General features: G+C 50.5%; 2 protein-coding genes across 3 annotated transcripts in view; both read left to right on the forward strand.

Moving 5' to 3' along the window:
• LOC309355897 (myosin-6) overlaps positions 1 to 18,147 on the forward strand; it is a 140,152-nt gene that overhangs the window by 15,079 nt on the left and 106,926 nt on the right. The gene's annotated exons all lie outside the window — the stretch shown is intronic.
• LOC309355677 (myosin-7) overlaps positions 11,567 to 18,147 on the forward strand; it is a 38,299-nt gene continuing 31,718 nt past the window's right edge. For both annotated transcript variants that reach the window (XM_081886668.1, XM_081886667.1), the window contains exons 1-6: positions 11,567 to 11,614; positions 14,494 to 14,546; positions 15,046 to 15,257; positions 16,245 to 16,388; positions 17,374 to 17,530; positions 18,126 to 18,147. The exon at positions 18,126 to 18,147 is cut by the window's right edge and continues 6 nt beyond it. In XM_081886668.1, the coding sequence (XP_081742794.1) occupies positions 15,054 to 15,257; positions 16,245 to 16,388; positions 17,374 to 17,530; positions 18,126 to 18,147 (527 nt within the window). In that variant the 5' untranslated portion in view covers positions 11,567 to 11,614; positions 14,494 to 14,546; positions 15,046 to 15,053. The remainder of the gene's footprint in view (positions 11,615 to 14,493; positions 14,547 to 15,045; positions 15,258 to 16,244; positions 16,389 to 17,373; positions 17,531 to 18,125) is intronic.

Here is an 18,147-nt window from a genome sequence, read left to right on the forward strand (position 1 = left end):
AGGGATTTCTGAATGCTGGGGGTCCTGTTAGTGCAACTGGTGCTCCTGTTGAAGGACCATGAATGCTCCTACATACCCTGCTGGCTACTGGGAGTCCAGGAGGTTCCTTGGTTTATTAAAAAGCTCCAGGAGCAAGCTGGATGCTTGTGGTGCAAATTTCAGTATGAATATGACCAGCCAAAGTACATAGCAGATCCCACCATGGCAGTGGAGAGAGAGCTTATCTCTTGGCCTCTGTGGTGCCCTCAGCGAATCGCCTGGCAGAGCTGTTCGGAGTGATAAATCAAGTAGCTCAGACCATCAATGGACAGGGAGTTCCAAAGTACAACAAAGAACTGATTCCTTCCATGTGCAGAACGGGTGTCACAAGGTACTTGTAAAAGCGCCACTGCCACAGATCTGAGTTCTCTCTCGATTGTTGGAATCCGTGTATCGTGAGGGGCAATGGAGTACGCCTCTGGGGGTGAAGTCAAACTGCAGCATTAGCCTGGGCAGTGTGCATGGAGGTCCGGGGCTGCCAAGACAAGACCCCTGCCACACCTTGGCCTGGCTGATGTGGTCCAAAGAAAAGCAGAACAAAAAAGCTGGTTTGGCACCAGCTTGGCTGCAGGTGTTGCTGGAACGAGGTATACCAGGGACCATGCAACCATCTTAGGGACTCCACTGTGGATTTGTGTAGGGTTTACTCCTGAGCCTTTTCTTGAAGTAAATCAAAGAAGGCAGCAGAGGTTTAGCACCAGAGCTTCCCTTCTCCTAGATGGGCTGCCTTCTCAGGCGGACGAGCCCCATCTGCCCCTCTCTGTTGATAACAGAACTGCGACCAGTACAGTCACACAGTTTGTTGCATATGTCAGGTGAAGACGTGGCTGGTCATTCGTCGACAGCAAAGGTCATAGATATGACTTTTTAAGGAGTGACACTGATTGCGGCACGAGCTTTCGTGGACCGGAGCGCATTTCACTCAACTGCAACTGTAATGCAAAGAACTCCATGCAGGGTTTAAGCCAGGTGTCAGCAACCTTTTTCATTCCTGGGCTGGACTATATTTTTGGGGGGGAAATGAACAAATTCCTATGCCCCACAAATAAGCCAGAGATGCATTTTAAATAAAAGCACACATTCTACTCATGTAAAAACACCAGGCAGGCCCCATAAATAACCCAGAGATGCATTTTAACTAAAAGGACACATTCTACTCATGTAAAAATATGCTGATTCCCAGACCATGTGCGGGTCGGATTTAGAAGGCTATTGGGCTGCATCCGGCCCCCGGGCCTTAGGTTGCCTACATAGCTGTCAACGTTTCCTTTTTTTAAAGGGAAATTCCATTATTCTGAATAGGATTCCTTGCAAGAAAAGGGAAAAGTTGACCGCTATGGTTGCCTACCCCTGGTTTAATCCATTGCCAACTACTGTTCTGTTTCATTAGCACAGGCAATTGAGCTCTATTCTGAGTTCCTCCAACCCCCAAATTTTATATATTTGCAAGTCTTCACTCACCATTTATTACTGGTGAGACATTTTTATTCCGCCCTTCAAACAAGGTGGCATCTGTGATGCATGCCTTCTGCACCCCATTTGACTTCACAACCACCCTGTGCAGTAGGCCCGACAAGAACAAACACAACTATTCTGTTCTTCGTTTTACCTTGGTCTGTAACAGGGATCTGCAACCTTTAAGACAAAAAGAGCCACTTGGACCCGTTTCTGAAGGAAAAAACAACTGGGAGCCGCAAAACTTGTCATTATAAAAATAATTTTTTTGTCACTTTTTAAATTATTTCTTTGTTTGACCCCTCAGAATTACTCCTCCTCATAGAAATAAACATTAAATTAAGAAGTTACCTTTTGTGTGTGCGTGTGTGTTCTTCACTCCCCTTCAAAACAGTGACCAGCGTACATGCCCCTTACAATGTAGCGGGCGGGTGGGAAGGTGACGTCGGGACGGTGCGTGACTAACGCACGCACCGCCGCCATGCGACGTAACAGCCAGTACAGCGCCCGCCACAGTGGGGAGTGTCGGGGCGCACTATGCGCCTCCTCCCCTCGCTAGTATCCGCCCCAGAGCCGCGGCAAAGGTGTAAAAGAGCCACATGCGGCTCCAGAGCCGCGGGTTGCAGACCCCTGGTCTGGAAAAACGTACCACCCACAGACCTCTCTTGACACTTCTACAGCCGCCATTAAGAAACCCTTGAGTGGGGCAAGCGAACAACCATTTTTTGCGCTCAGAAACTCTGGGATAATTACAGCATAGCGGGACCCTGGTCTATTGTATGTTTAGCACGATGTTTAAATCTAGGGCCAAGCTGGCAGCGCAACTGGTCCTTGGTGCCAGGCCTGCAGCCGCGAGGACAATGGGCAGGTACCACCCGAAGGCCCAGCTGAGAATGTGCCTGGCAAGGGCTGGCGGTGTGGAGACCCCCATCTCTGGCAGAGTCTCCTCTGAAGCAACGAGCGAGTGATGTCATGGCAGCTCGTAAAAAGTCAGAGAGAGAGACAATGGTATGACAGGCATTCCTTCCCCATACCTCCTGCTTCCAGGAATCTGCATTGCTATTGTTCGAATGCTAAATTTGCTGCCAAGAACCCCACTACCCTGTCTCTCTTCCCGGCTGTTCATAATGTCCCCCTCTTGCGCCTTTCCAGAGGCTGCTTGCGCACTCTACATTTAAACCACACACCCCAAAAATACAATAATGGGAACTGTAGTTTTCCCCCTCGCAGAACTACAAATCCCAAAATGCACTTCCCATGATTTAAAGCTACGTATGTCCTTTAAAGAAGGCTGATCGCCGAAGAATTGATGCTTTTGAATTCTGGTGCTGGAGGAGACTCTTGAGAGTCCCATGGACTGCAAGAAGATCAAACCTCTCCATTCTGAAGGAAATCAGCCTTGAGTGCTCACTGGAAGGACAGATCCTGAAGCTGAGGCTCCAAGACTTTGGCCACCTCATTGGAAGAGAAGACTCCCTGGAAAAGACCCTGATGTTGGGAAAGATGGAGGACCCAAGGAGAAGGGGACGACAGGGGACGAGATGGTGGGACAGTGTTCTCGAAGCTACCAGCATGAGTTTGACCAAACTGCGGGAGGCAGTGGAAGACAGGAGTGCCTGGCGTGCTCTGGTCCATGGGGTCATGAAGAGTCAGACATGATTAAACGACTAAACAACAACAATAACATGTCCTTTAAATGTACGGTGTGTTTGCAGAGTCCAGTCCTCGCCCTAGAACCCCCCTCCCCAAGTTTTGGCTCGTTCTTCGGTGGATTTATCATTATCAATAATAAGTCAGTTGTTTAGTTGCTCGCTGCATATGTCGTCTCCAAGCGCCTTGCAAAATGTTAAGAGCATTAAGCATAACCTAAAATTGGGGGTGGGAGTAACCTTAGAGGCCAAATCCAATAAAACAGCAGCAGGCTTGATTTAAAAATAAATAAACGTCCCCACCTTCCGTTTGGCTGTTTCCCGCTTTTATGGGTTTAGCCTCCTACATGAAAAACAATAATTGTGACCGTGCATTAAAAGAGGGAGAGGGGTTTCCAAAGTGGAAGGAAAGTTTGAGAGAGGGGGACCCAGAGCATTCACAGAGCGTTAGCCTTGTCGCTGTTTCAGCTCCCTGCTCCTATAATATGCAACGACGACGCAACGTCAATGATTGAGAACCTTAATAAACCGCTGATAGCTGTGTGGAAGCTGCAAGTATTTAAGTATTTCTCAGCAAGGGCAAAAATGCAGAGGGTATCACAGCCATCTCCATTTATTTCATTATCTCTCGTCCGCCACCCCCAATATTCCTCCTTCCCTCTGGCCGTTTTATTTCCCCCCATTCTTTCCTCCCCCCTGAGCTCCCCCATAACTTGGCCCCCTCCCAGCAAATAACATCCCTTTGGTCAACCAGAAGATGACATTACTGCTGTTCACAACCCCAGCGTGCTTTATCTGCCTGATATTTTCGAAACAAGCACGCCGGGGCTAAAAGAGGCGAATGACGGTCGCCTACGCCTTATACCAGTTTAGACAGTCATCTGGCTTCTCCCCCAAAGAACCCTGGTCCTTTCTGCTGGTCCCTTTTGCAGGCAAAGAAGCTGTGATCCCCCAGAGCCATTACCCATCTCAGGAGGTACAGCTGGGTAGATCTTTCAGCTGGTGCCAACTGGATTTCATGGGTATAAGCTTTCATGTGCATGTGTGTATCTGAAGAAGTGTGCATGCACACGAAAGCTTATATCCAGAACAAACTTAGTTGGTCTCTAAGGTGCTATTGGACAATTTTTTAATTTCTTAATTTATATCGACTGCATCAGACCAACACAGCTACCTACCTGAATCTGGGTTTCATGGGTTGATCTGTGGTCTGGGTGGTAGGGAGATTGTTATGTACTGAATTGAATAGGATCCAAACTGCAGCAGTCTGATTGGTCCTAGAACAATAGGGTCCAAAAGGCAGCAGTCTGATTGGTCCTAGAACAATAGGATTCAGAATGCAGCAGTCTGATTGGTCTTAGAACAATGCAGCAGTATGATTGGTTGGCAGGAATCACCCAATCATGCTCCAGATAGAAGTGAATCCACAACCTGATAGGCTTACAGTAGAATTCCAGAATTAGCCAATCATGTGCAGCCCATTGTGTAAATAATGTATATAAAGCAGATACTTTGATGGGACTTTCATTCATTCCTCCTCACCACTATGAGCTGAATAAAGAGCATGAAATCACTCTGCAACTCTGAGCATATTTCAGAGATGGTGCTGCTGCATGGCGGGGAGATGGGCCTAAGTGGCTCACAACCCTGTCCGGACCCTGAGATTATTGCGTGAGGCCCTCCTCTCCATGCCCCTCTGGGAGAGGTCTGGAGGGTAGCAACCAGAGCCTCTGCCCCTCTGAGCTGCCAGTCTTCAAACTCTCCACCAAACTAGCTTTCTCCCTAGTGGCAGCTTTCTTAAGGGATTCTCTCCCCGAGGAGACCCGCCTGGTGCCAACCTTGCCATCGTTTTGCCACCAGGCAAAGACTTTTTTTTTTAAGTTGGGTAGCTATAGGGATGTGCTCTACTAAATCTGCATGCAATAACTTTTACATGATTTTTATTTCACGGTTAAAAAAAACACTTTGGTTGCAAATCGCTTGGGGACTTTTTTGAGCAGAAAGCGACACCAGTTGCCGCTCTTGCGTTCGAATCCTGCTTGCAGGTTTTCCACTAAAGCAACTGCCTGACCACTGTGAAAACAGGAAGCTGTACTAGAGGGGACACTGGCTCGATCCAGCCAGCACCTCCTATGTTCCTACGATGTGCATAAACCTTACAAGCCCCTTCCTGTTTTGCTTTGCGGGCAGATTCATTGGCGGGTACCTAAGTTGCTTCTTGCCCGCAAATGTAACCCAGGTGCATTTTAGCAGTGGTCTGTGCTGGCTTTGTTGACATCCACACATGCCCCGAGTGCTAGCCTTGTCTTGGCCCCCATGCCGCGCAGGTGGCGAAGTTGTGCGGTGGTGCAACGCTCCCTCCCGCTGACCTCTCAATCTTTTCTTGTCCTGTCGAGGCCTCTGCTCTATCCTGGCTCGGGAACAATAGCCAGGCGCATAGTGCCAGGGCGCGCCAGGAATCCCATTGTCGTCTCTCCAGCCCACATTTGGCCTTTGTTTCACCTGCCTATTGTTTTTGAAGGCGGAGGGGGGCATCTTGCCAGGACTGCAGGAACAATAGCCAGGCACATAGTGCCAGGGTGCGCCAGGAATCCCATTGTCGTCTCTCCAGCCCACGTTTGGCCTTTGTTTCACCTGCCTATTGTTTTCGAAGGCAATGGGGGGCATCTTGCCAGGGCTGCCCCCCTCTTCCCCATCCCTCCCGTTAGCTGGGGACTCCCTTAAGCTGCTTCTGTTTGGTGTGGGGGTTTTTTTGCATGGCTTTCGTGCCAATTACATTCCCAGCTGGGCTCCTGGAACAACCTTTCCTATTATCCTCGCAGCTGGAATTCTGGCTCCAAAAAGTCATCAGTGCCCATCAGGCAGGGGAGAGAAATGGCTCATTTGGGGGGAAGCCGGGAAAATTGGCTTGTCGGAAGTGTGAGCGTGTGTTACAGACCGCCGAGTCCTGCGCTCACATTTCAAAATGGGGACCGCGTGAGGCCTAGTGGTCTGAGCAGGGTGTGCGAGGAGCACTGAAGGCTAGGACTTCAGGGGTCTGTCGGAAGAAGGTTGGGGTGCCTCAGGGTAAAGGACGGGGGTCAGGAGCCAGGACTCCTGGGTCCTTTCCTCTCTCCTTTCTGACGGAAACAGCAAAGCCCGAAGAGCAGGTTCAGGAGGCGAGGCGTTGGGCAGCAGGCCTTGTGGTTAGAGCAAGCTTGCGGAGATTCCTGTTTTTTTAGCTCAGCTTGGGATGGCAATGTGAATTCCTGAGATAAATTTTGCGGTTCAGGACTGTGCTTCTCAAGCTCCCCTGCCCTCTGTGGGTCACTTGACAATGACATACAGTGGTAACTCAGGTTACATTTGCTTCAGGTTACATACACTTCAGGTTACAGACTCCGCTAACCTCGAAATAGTGCTTCAGGTTAAGAACTTTGCTTCAGGATGAGAACAGCAGGGCAGCGGCAGGAGGCCCCATTAGCTAAAGTGGTGCTTCAGGTTAAGAACAGTTTCAGGTTAAGAACGGACCTCCGGAACGAATTAAGTACTTAACCCAAGGTACCGCTGTATTCCTGCCTGTTGTGGCAACTGCATTGCTAGGCCCCGAACGACTCCTAATTGCATATTTACAGTCAGCTGAGCGATGCTCATGCGTCGCTGGTGTTCAGGGCGCACGGAGATGGAGCCCTCTTCCCGGTTAGGAGCCAGGGCGACAGGGTAGCCAGGTGTAGTGGTTAGAGGAGGAAAGGCACACCCTGACCCAAAAACACAATTTCCAGAAACGGAAGATTCAGGGCCAATTCTTCAGAGGCTATCCAGCGTTTATCCCTCCTGCTTCTCCAAGGGAAGCTGAGGTGGCCGGGGCTGTGTGGAAAAAGAGAGCACCTTGGAAAGGCTATATTTGTGCCGCGCATTTGGACAGACAATGGACACATGGGAGCAGAGGGTGGGGGGTCCCGGGCGAGAGACAAAGAAGGGAGCAGGTGCGAGGGGGAGACCGGAGCCAATTCATAATCCGGGGCAGGGCACAACGCCAGCAAACAGGGCGGCACCGTGCCAGGAGCTGCCACCTTCCGGCCATTAACTCCATGCAGGCCACCCTTCGGCGTTGTCTGTGGGCATTTTCTGGCTTTTGGCCTCCTTTCTGCCTTCCAGGACACGGCCTGCCCCCCCCCCCCACCTCACAGCATTCCCTCCCCAAATGTCAGGCCATCGCCTCCCCTCTCGGCTTGCCAGCGGCCCCGCCAGGCCGTCACTCGATCCGGCGGGTGACGTCCGCCGATGGCCCCCCTTGGCCCAGAACAAAAGGCAGGAATGGCATTGAGGCAGCCTGACCTTCGCGGCCGGCTCCTCTGGCGGCCCTTATATAGCAACCTCGCCACAAAGGCTCCTTATTATAGCCTCGCATCGGGGAGACGGGAATAGAACCCAAGAGTCCTGCCTCCAGGCCTGGGGACAAAGGAGTCCAGGGTCCCAGCCGTCCCCTCGGCTAGGCTATGGAAAAAGCCAGATTCGGGCTCAGAGATGGGCTAAAAGGCCTAGGCCTTTTGGGGGGGCAGGTTGTATGAAAAGCAGTTTTTTTTTTCTTTTCAAACTTCTCACGTTTAAAAACCAAGAAAGGGGGGACAGAAAACCCAAGCTCGGAAGCTCTTATCATAGCTGTCAACGTTATTTTCCTTTTTTAAAGGGAAATTCCCTTATTCCGAATAGGATTCCTCGCAAGAAAAGGCGACAAGTTGACAGCTATGGCTCTTATGCATGCGGCCTCATGTGGTTGCAAAATGGCAAAGGAAAGCCACTCTGTGCGTGCTCAGAGGGACACTCGCTTTGCCTTTCCAGAACGGAGCCCCGGTGGTTTGAAACTGGCTCTGCAGCTAAGCCCAGCTCCCTGGGCTTAGCATAGATCCCATGCTTTCCTCACAACCCTGCAAATTCTGGATCCAATTTTTGAAATCGAAATCTTGTTGCATTTTGCAAAAAAAACGGGTTGGGTGGGTGAGTGGGAGGATGGAGAATGCCAGTTCTGTTATTACTGTTTTTATGTCATTACAGTGCAGCTCTAGATAGTTTTTGCAATGATTTTCAAGCCCTTCCAGAGAGTCAGTGGATTTCTCTAAAAAGAAAGAAAGAAAAGACTTGGTTAAAACTTACTTGCTGGGGGGAAAGACATCTGGATTTTGCTGCCTATTAGCTCTCTCCCCTCAAATGAAAAGCCTCCTTTTTAGTATTAAAAAATGGCTGCCAAGTGCAGCTCTCCACATATTACTTAGCTGGGGTTTTGCCTATGTCCTTCTCTGGGGGATTTTGTACCATATGAGAGATCACCCTCTTAATTTACATACGTTTAAACGGGTTCATGTTTTTGCCTCGGGGCAATCGAACTATGAATCGAAAGACAACCAGAACGTGGTTTGGCTGTCAGCTGGACTTTTTGAGTCTCGTATACATAAACTTTCTCCACCTGAGTGAAAGAAGAGGAAAAGGCAAGCTTGTCCATTCAGGTAAACAACCCTCTGCTGCAGACCGAATGCGCGGCATTGCACAAGTTGTTTCTTCCGGCCTCAGTTCTCCAGCTGTAAAATGGGACTAGCGGTGCCATTCCCCGTGAAAGTGAGAGCAAGACAGCTGCTACATGTGAGATGGGCTGTCAGATCTGCTGCTGCCTTCACAGTTGGAGGAAATAACGCTTTTCCTGCTGGAAACTACAGGAGGGGAGAGGGCTCTTATGCCTGAATCCTGCTTGTGAGTTTTCCACAGGCATCTGGGTGGTATAGTTCAATTTTGTGGCTAGCTCAGCATTGCTTACACTGGCTGGCAGCAGCTGTCCAGGGTTCCAAGCAGAGATCTCTGCCATTCTTACCTGGAGATGTCAGGATTTGAATTCGGGACCTTCTGCATGCAGAGTGAATGCTCTTATCACTGAGCTAGGGCAGCGTTCAGCCTTCTCTGCCTCTTTCCCCCACCCCAAATCCCACTACCTGGAAGCTGCTTTTAGCCTCTCTGGGGGAGAAATGAAGTACCTCTATCACGCCTGTGTTTCTCCGACTCCTGAGTTGGTGGAAGTTTCAAGCACTGCTTAATCTTTCAGGAGTGGCCCTTCTTTCATCCAAATCATGTCCCTCTGCAACAGCTTTCAAATAATAATTTTTAAAATGGGAAAATATATATCCCTCTCTCAATAGAAACCCTCTTACGATATTTCCCAGGGAACGAGTCTGCACAGGGAAAGTGGCCAGGGGAGAAATGGGCAAACTTTGGACTATATGGAACTGGCGGAAATGATCGGCAGAATCCGAGACCAGGGAGAAGAGTCGGTAGAAGAAGATTGGAAGAAATTCAAAGACTATTTACAGAAACACTGTAAAATTAAGGAATGCTAAAAGGATGTTGGAATGACGTAACGTGGTTTTTGCAGTAATGCTATATAGGGTTAAGGAAGAATGGATTGTTAACAGGTCAGAATGTAAAGTTACAATATATTAAGATAAATTAGTAAGATAAAAAACAAGAATGGAAAGGATTTGCTGAAATAATTACCGTAATTGAACTAGAATACAAAAAAGGGAGGTGTGAGGAGGTCAAGGAAACAAGTAAATGAAAGACAAGACATGGAAAGATGGATTTCTTTTTAATTGTTTTTATTCTTTTTCTGTATTTTGTATTTTCTGTTTTTCTTTATTTCTGTAATTTTTTGAAACTTTAATAAATATTATTTAAAAAAAGAAAGAAATGGGCAAACTTCGTATCGAAATGGGCGCCTCCTCCTGTGATAATTCAGGCAGTGAAAGCACAATGTGGGAATATCTAAAGTTGTTTCCCGAGGCCCTCGGTCTGAAAATGGTTTGTGCTTACGAAAGGCGTGTCTTGGTTGCCTGGGGGGAAGCAAAAGACCTCAGGAGAAGGCAAAGGAAAGCTTCACCCAAGGTGAGGCTCCCGTAATCGGCTTCACGTTGCCTAATTCTGTTTACCAGATCAAGGGAAGAATGGAGGACAGTGACGAGTTTTCAAGTGGGGTTGCTGAGCCACCCTAAGCCACTCGGGGCTCTGGACATAAATCAGTTACACCTTCAAAACCAGGGGTCAGCAAACTTTTTCAGCAGGGGGCCGGTCCACTGTCCCTCAGACCAGTGGCGTAGCGTGGGTTGTCAGCACCCGGGGCAAGGCAAGTAATTTGCGCCCCCTAACCTGTGGATTAGGGACGCGGGTGGCGCTGTGGGTAAAAGCCTCAGCACCTAGGACTTGCTGATCGAAAGGTCGCTGGTTTGAATCCCTGCGGCGGGGTGCGCTCCCGCTGCTCGGTCCCAGCGCCTGCCAACCTAGCAGTTCGAAAGTACCCCTGGGTGCAAGTAGATAAATAGGGACCACTTACCAGCGGGAAGGTAAACGGTGTTCCGTGTGCTGCGCTGGCTCGCCAGATGCAGCTTGTCACACTGGCCACGTGACCCGGAAGTGTCTGCGGACAGCGCTGGCTCCCAGCTTATAGAGTGAGATGAGTGCACAACCCTAGAGTCTGGCAAGACTGGCCTGTACGGGCAGGGGTACCTTTACCTTACCTTTACCTAACCCGTGGATTTGCGCCCCCTAACCCGTGGATTTGCGCCCCCTAACCCTATCCCCCAGATGTTGTGCCCGGTGCGGCCGGCCCCCCCTGCACCCCCCACGCTACGCCACTGCCTCAGACCTAGTGGGGGGCCAGAATATATTTGGGGGGGGGGGAAGTGAACAAATTTCTATGCCCCACAAATAACCCAGAGATGCACTTTAAATAAAAACACACATTCTACTCATGTAAAAACACGTCTGCGGGCCGGATTTAAAACGTGATTGGGCCAGATCCGGCCCCCGGGCCTTAGTTTGCCTACCCATGTTCAAAACCATCCCCAAACCCTCTGAGTTGCATCTCGGAGCTTGGGTTGCAGCGAAATCAACGGCACTTAATAACGCGATGCCTCGACGCAACATTTTCCTTTCTCTGGATTCTTCCTGTTACGTTTCTGCCAGGTGGGGTAACAGTAAACTATGGCTAAGGGTTGGTGGGTTTTTTGGGGGGGTTCAATAAACTATGGGTGAGGGTGTGCAAGAGATTACATGCGGAAACAGAGCGTTGGGGAGGGCAGTGGAATATTCCTAGGTTGCCAAAAGTATGTGCAGCTTCTTTCTCTCATCTCCCCTGAGACCCCCTCCTCTCCCCCCACTGGAATCTCAACCCTGTTGTTCCAAGATATTTTGATGTCCACACCCCCCCTCCCTGAACCTGTTCTTATTCTTCATACCACAACAATGACGACTTGTTCCAATTGTTCCAGGGGAAGCACGATAGGATTGGGGTGGTGGGGAGGGAAGTGGTTGGGGGGGGAGAGAGAGAGGAATGGGTCCGTGTGCCCATATGAGGCTGGCCGGTGAGAGGGAGCGGGGGGAGCAGGGGTTTATAACCAGGGTGCTGGCCAACCACCCAGCTTACAACCCCACCCATCCTGCACTGGTCTCAGGTAAGGCCCAACGCCAGCTGTTCCACATTGGAGGGTTTGGGGGCGGCTAAGAAGGTATTGCGTTTGCCTGTGATTGGGCTCTGGCCATCTGGGCATGGGAAAATCTAGACAGGGAGTTTGCACCCATGGAAGGAACTCTGAAGGACATCTAGTCCAAACCCCTGCTCGAACCCACGAACCTGTGATTAAGAGTCTTATGATCTACCAGCTAATCTATCCTGGGAGGCAGGGAATGAAATCCAAGCTGCCAGGTGCACTTTCAATGTACCTGGTGGTTTGTGATTTTTTTTTAATTTTTTGCACATTTGCAATGCAGGGAAATGGTAGAATGCTGCCTTTATCTCTCACCTTTTTCTCCCAAGGAGCTCAAGCTGGCATACCTACCGGTAGTTCTCCCCCTCCCTCCTCATTTTAATTTCCACAACAACCTGGCGAGGTAGGCTAGGCTGACCGGCCCAGGGTCACCCAGTCGTGAGCTTTGTGGATTTGAACCCTGGTCTCTCCCAGCTCTTAATCCTGATGCTAGCAGCTCACAAGACAGTGGCTGGAATTGGGAACTGGCTGCAGTGTTTGCAAATATTTGCGGGCGGGCGTGTTTGGGCTGGGGTCTCTGTGCAAAATTGGGGCTTTCTTCACGCCCGTTGGTGGGTCGTGTGTTCAGAGAGAGATTTGCACGCGCGTTAACAAACAGTATATGCAAATAAGCACACGTCCTAAGTAGGGCTTGTAAGGACTGGACGCGGCTCTCCAAAATGTGTTGCACGAAGGGGCTAGGATTGTGTCCCATCCGCACAGAGCCCTGCCTGTCTTTTTGTGAGTGTGTAAGAAGGCGAGTTTGTAGTGGTGAGTGTGCCTGGCTGTGCATTTCCAGTAAATTCAAGAAGTGTGTGTTAATTCTGCAAATCCTGAGATCTGAGAATTTCATCTGAGATCTGAGAATGGGTGGTGTAAAGGCATTTCTTGTTTGAATTTTGAAGAAAACACTCCACTCTTTCCTTCCCCCCCACCTCAAGTATTTCCCCTACCAGCTGAATATTAAAACTTAAGTTCGAAATTTAGGCGTTGAAATCTTTCGGGATTTCTCTTGCCTACATGCGGCTTTGAGAATCGGGTGAGAATTTCCATGGGCTGTATGTTGAGAAACGAAGGACTTTCCTCCCGGGTTTCCTTCTGATAAACAGTGTGGCCCAAGGAGAGAATTCTGGAAAAATTTTATAATAACGAGTCATCGTTCCGTTTTTGTAGTAGCCATAAGTCTAGCTTGTTTTCCCTCTGGAAGGAAAACTGGTGAGCTGATTGTATGGGTGCTTCTGCCTCAAGAACCCATAGCTGTTCAGCCCCCGCCCCCCTTAGAAGTGCTTGTGCAAAATCACAACCTTGGCGCGAGACAAATCGCACAGGGAGCTTAGCAGTTTTCAGATTGCACGTAGTTGAGCTGTGGAACTCGCTGCCACAAGGCATAGTGATGGCCGCAGCCTTGAATGGCTTTAAGGGGTTTAGACAAATTCACGGACGGTAAATCTGCCTGCCATAATGGTTATGTGCTACTGGGTGCTTGGAATCGCAGGTGAGGAGCGAGCGCTGTTGAGCTTAAGCCCTGCTTACAGGCTTCTGATATGCATCTGGTTGGCTCTTATGAAAACAGGATGCTCGAACAGATGGACCTGTGTTCAAATCCAGCTGGGCTCATCTTATGCTCTTATCTAGGCAGCCTCACGGCACAGTGATGGTTAGAGCATCACAGCTCAATAACCGAGCACATGAATCGCTGGCGGAAGATTCAGGGTTCCCTGGCATCTCCCATCAAAACAATATTTTAACTCGGATGACGGCTGGGAAAACCTCTACTTGAGGTTCTTGACTCTTTTCAGACCAGGGATCTATCTAACTTTAGCCCAAAATTGCACGTGACACTTGCAAGGTGGTACTGCTTCTGCTGTGACTCATTACGGGGCAGGCTGTAACCCAGGAGTGTAGTCTTTTGTCGGTAGTTTGTCGAACTCCAAAGCCCAGCATCTCCGGTGACCAGGGATGATGGGAGTTGTAGTCCAACAACAAGTTTCTTATGTCCGTATGCAGGCATGGGGCTAATTAGATGTATTATTGCAGAACTGGGCGTGAGATTGCTCAGCTTGGTTTAAGTTTCCTCTCAGCTGCAAACCCTGCAAGGTGACCTTGGGCCAGTCTCCCTCTCCCTGCCCCAACTTCCTAGATTGACACACCTCGCGGGGTTTTTGCGCGATGATAAAATGTCCGTGGAGAACTGTGTATGCTGCCCCGAGCTCCTCGGACGAAGGCAAACGTTTCACAAAGATTTATTTGCAAGGGCAACATGTAAATGTTTGCCTGGGCTTTTGCTCCTCCAGGCCCACCATTCGCAATCACAGGAAGTTCTATCCCTGGAGCCACCTCCCTGTTGCTGGGGCCCACTGGGAATGGTGGGACTGGTGGGAGGCAGGGGCGCAAGGCAGGAGGCCAGCAGTAGGTGGCGCCACAGCCAACAGCCATCGCAACCGCAGCCAATGCTAGGTAGAGACGCTGAGTTTTAGGTCTGCTCTTGCATTCCTCCCTGTTGAGTAGTACCAAGATGAAGGAGAAGGAAGCTGAAAGGCAAAGTCACTTGCTTGACAGGGTATAAGCGAGAAGGCCGTCAGATAGGCTGGCTGATGGCAGACCGAGGTCAGTCACAAAATCTGAGGTCACAAGATTTGGCAAGGTGAGAATGTAAAGGATTTTGTTCACATATTGGCTCAGGAACTGCAAATCACGGAAATTCTCAGGAAACTGCAAGCATAAGAGAATTATAGATATCGTATATGTTTGTGGTGGGCAGGCCAGGGAGGATAAACATGCCTATATTTTGTGTTTTTCACCTACAGTCATCCGGCCCCAGGTAGCCGATCTCCTGTGGAACCCTAGGAAAATAAAAAAGGTAAATATGGGGCGCTTCTGTCCAGGAGCAGTTGCTTTTGCGGGCAGGTGTTTTATTCACAGCTTGCTTTTAGCTGGCATCCAGATTGCAGCGTCTTCTAGGGGTGAAGAACCAGACCTGTTTCTAAGGGGTGTTTTATTTTTGAAATCCCACAAGAGGGCAGAATACCGTACTTGCCCAGGAGGCAGCGGCATTAAGCACGGCGCAGTCCTCCCAATGTCCACTTGGGGGCAGCAGCACCACAGCTTCCCTTTTGGAGAGGCGTGTTGGGCAACGTGGAGCTCCCCCCATGGGCATTTTGTGAACTGCATATATTGCATACCTCCTCCTCATGGGGCAATGGTCCCCCCTGGTGGCTGGTTGGCAAATTGCACCATCCCCAACCGTCGGGCCTTGAAGTCCCGGGTTCGAATCCCACGAGCCCTGGGCTCCTGTCACAGCTGCGAGGGCGCCCCTACTTGCTGCATGGTTATTACCCTTGGAAATGTTCCCGTTCCAGCTCCAGCCATGTCTTCGGATGCCGAGATGGCCGACTTTGGCCCCGCAGCCCCTTACCTGCGCATGTCGGAGAAGCAGAGGATCGAGGCGCAGAACCGGCCTTTCGACATGAAGAAGGATGTGTTCGTGCCGGATGAGAAGCTGGAGTTCGTCAAGGCCAAGATCATGTCCAGGGATGGTGGCAAAGTCACCGCGGACACAGAGAACGGCAAGGTGCTGGGCTGTTTCTCTTGCTCTCATGCCCATCCCAATCCCATCGTATAATAATAATTTATTATTTGTACCCCGCCCATCTGGCTGGGTTTCCCCAGCCACTCTGGGCAGCTTCTAACAAATATTAAAAATACATTAAAATGTCACACATTAAAAACTTCCCTGAACAGGGCTGCCTTCAAATGTCTTCTGAATGTCAGGTAGTTGTTTATCTCTTTGACATCTGGTGGGAGGGCGTTCCACAGGGCGGGCGCCACCACCGAGAAGGCCCTCTGCCTGGTTCCCTGTAGCTTTGCTTCTTGCAGTGAGGGAACCAGCAGAAGGCCCTCAGCGCTGGACCTCAGTGTCCGGGCAGAACAATGGGGGTGGAAACGCTCCTTCAGGTATACTGGGCCGAGGCCGTTTAGGGCTCTAAAGGTCAACACCAACACTTTGAATTGTGCTCGGAAACGTACTGGGAGCCAGTGTAGTAGCTCTTCTGCATGTTGTGCTCCAAAACTTCTAAAACTTTGGCATTAAAAAAATGCCTCCTACAACCATCTTCCCTTCTGCCTGACACCGTGCCCCCATGATCTCTCCTCTGTCTTTTTATAAATGCTGTTCTGGCCACCCACCTCCCTAGTGAGGCGAAGTGCCAGCTGCCATGCCCTGACTGGGGTCTTCTAGTGCGGCTGCCCCTGTTCTGTCGAGCGGGCAACCCTGTCGTGTCCCTCCCATTTTCCATCTATGGCTTCCTTCCATCCTTTCCCTGCTACCTAAGTAAAAAAAGAGGTGGTGCCCAATGCTAGTCCTACTCAGAGTAGACCCACTGGAATCCGTGAACCTGAGTGGTGCCCGTTAACTTCATTGCATCTGCTCTGAGGAGAGAGCATTGGATGCAACTGAGTGGGTTCAATTTGGGGGACCGTTTGGGGGAGGAAGAGGCTCGCCGTCCTTTGGGCACTGCCTGTCCCGCTGGCTTAAGGCTTCGCTGCCTTCTTTCCGCAGACGGTGACGGTGAAGGAAGACCAGATCATGCAGCAGAACCCGCCCAAGTTCGACAAGATCGAGGACATGGCCATGCTGACCTTCCTGCACGAACCTGCCGTCCTCTACAACCTCAAGGAGCGCTACGCCGCCTGGATGATCTATGTAAGTGGGCATGATCCTTCCTGGCACCCAGCAATCTGCCATATCTCAAGTCAGGCCATTTTGGGTCCGTGTAGCTCAGTATTAAGTAGCTCAGTATTAAGGGACGCGGGTGGCGCTGTGGGTTAAACCACAGAGCCTAGGACTTGCCGATCAGAAGGTCGGCGGTTTGAATCCCCGTGACGGGGTGAGCTCCCGTTGCTCGGTCCCAGCTCCTGCCAACCTAGCAGTTTGGAAGCACACCAGTGCAAGTAGATAAATAGGTACCGCTCCGGCGGGAAGGTAAACGGTGTTTCCGTGCACTGCTCTGGTTCGCCAGGAGCGGCTCAGTCATGCTGGCCACATGACCCGGAAGCTGTACGCCGGCTCCCTCGGCCAGTAAAGCGAGATGAGCGCCGCAACCCCAGAGTCGGCCACGACTGGACCTAATGGTCGGGGTCCCCTTACCTTTAGCTCAGTATCGGCAGCAGTGGATCTCCAGGGTGTCAGGCAGGGATCTTGAACCTTCTGCATGCAAAGCAGGTGTCCTCTCCCAGAGCTACGGCCCTTCCTTGTAGGAAACTTGCAAGCTTCCGGGTGACGCTGAACGACTCTTCCTCCCGTCCACCAGGGCAGCCGCTGGGCTGAGAGGCATGGCAGACATTCCCCCTTACCTGGTACCTGAACATTATCCAGAATCTGCAATATTCCCACCTCGCTGGAGTGGACTTGTTGGGCACTGATAGTTAAGCGTGTCAAGAGAGCCCTGCAGGATCAAACCAGAATTCCACTTACCCCAGCTTTTGGCTTCTAACAGTGGACAGTCGTCGGGTTTCCTGGAAACCTGCAGGGCTGGTTAAATATAATAATTCCAGGCCTTCTGAGGTTCTCGGCTTCATTTCGCAACCCACACCACCCTTCAAGTTTCTTGCCCTTTTAATTCCCCACAAGACATATTTTCTTACAGAACGCCCTTCCTCCTCCCTCCTCCTCCCTTTCTCCTCTATAGACGTATTCCGGGCTCTTCTGCGTGACTGTCAACCCCTACAAGTGGTTGCCGGTCTACAACGCGGAAGTGGTGGCTGCCTACAGGGGGAAGAAGCGAAGCGAAGCCCCTCCCCACATCTTCTCCATCTCTGACAACGCCTATCAATATATGCTGACAGGTAAGGAAAAGGGGGAAGGGATGCGGGTGGCGCTGTGGTCTAAACCACTGAGTCTCTTGGGCTTGCCAATCGGAAGGTCGGCAATTCAAATCCCCGTGACGGGGTGAGCTCCCGTTGCTTGGTCCCTGTTCCTGCCAACCTAGCAGTTTGAAAGCACGTCAAAGTGCAAGTAGATAAATAGGTACCGCTCCGGCGGGAAGGTAAACAGTGTTTCCATGCGCTGCTCTGGTTTTGCTAGAAGCAGCTTAGTCATGCTGGCCACATGACCCAGAAAAACTGTCTGCGGACAAACGCCGGCTCCCTTGGCCAGTAAAGCGAGATGAGCGCAGCAACCCCAGAGTCGTTCACGACTGGACCTAACTGTCAGGGGTCCCTTTACCTTTACCTTTTAAGGAAAAGGGGGAGGGTGCAGAAACTCTCTCTCTCTCTCTTTCTGTGTGTGTCTGTGTTTGTGTGTTGGCAAGAAACTGGGGGGCAAAAATCCTGCTTTGCTATTTTCCACTTCCTATTTCTTCTGCGTTTTCTCCCTTTCCATTTTCCCCTCCTCTCTTTCCTTTTAACTCTTCTCTCTCTCTCTCTTTCTCTCTCTCTCTAGATCGCGAGAACCAGTCTATCCT

Source organism: Podarcis melisellensis, assembly GCF_964234715.1.
Source record: "Podarcis melisellensis genome assembly, chromosome: 13".
NCBI classification, from domain to species: Eukaryota; Metazoa; Chordata; class Lepidosauria; order Squamata; family Lacertidae; genus Podarcis; species Podarcis melisellensis.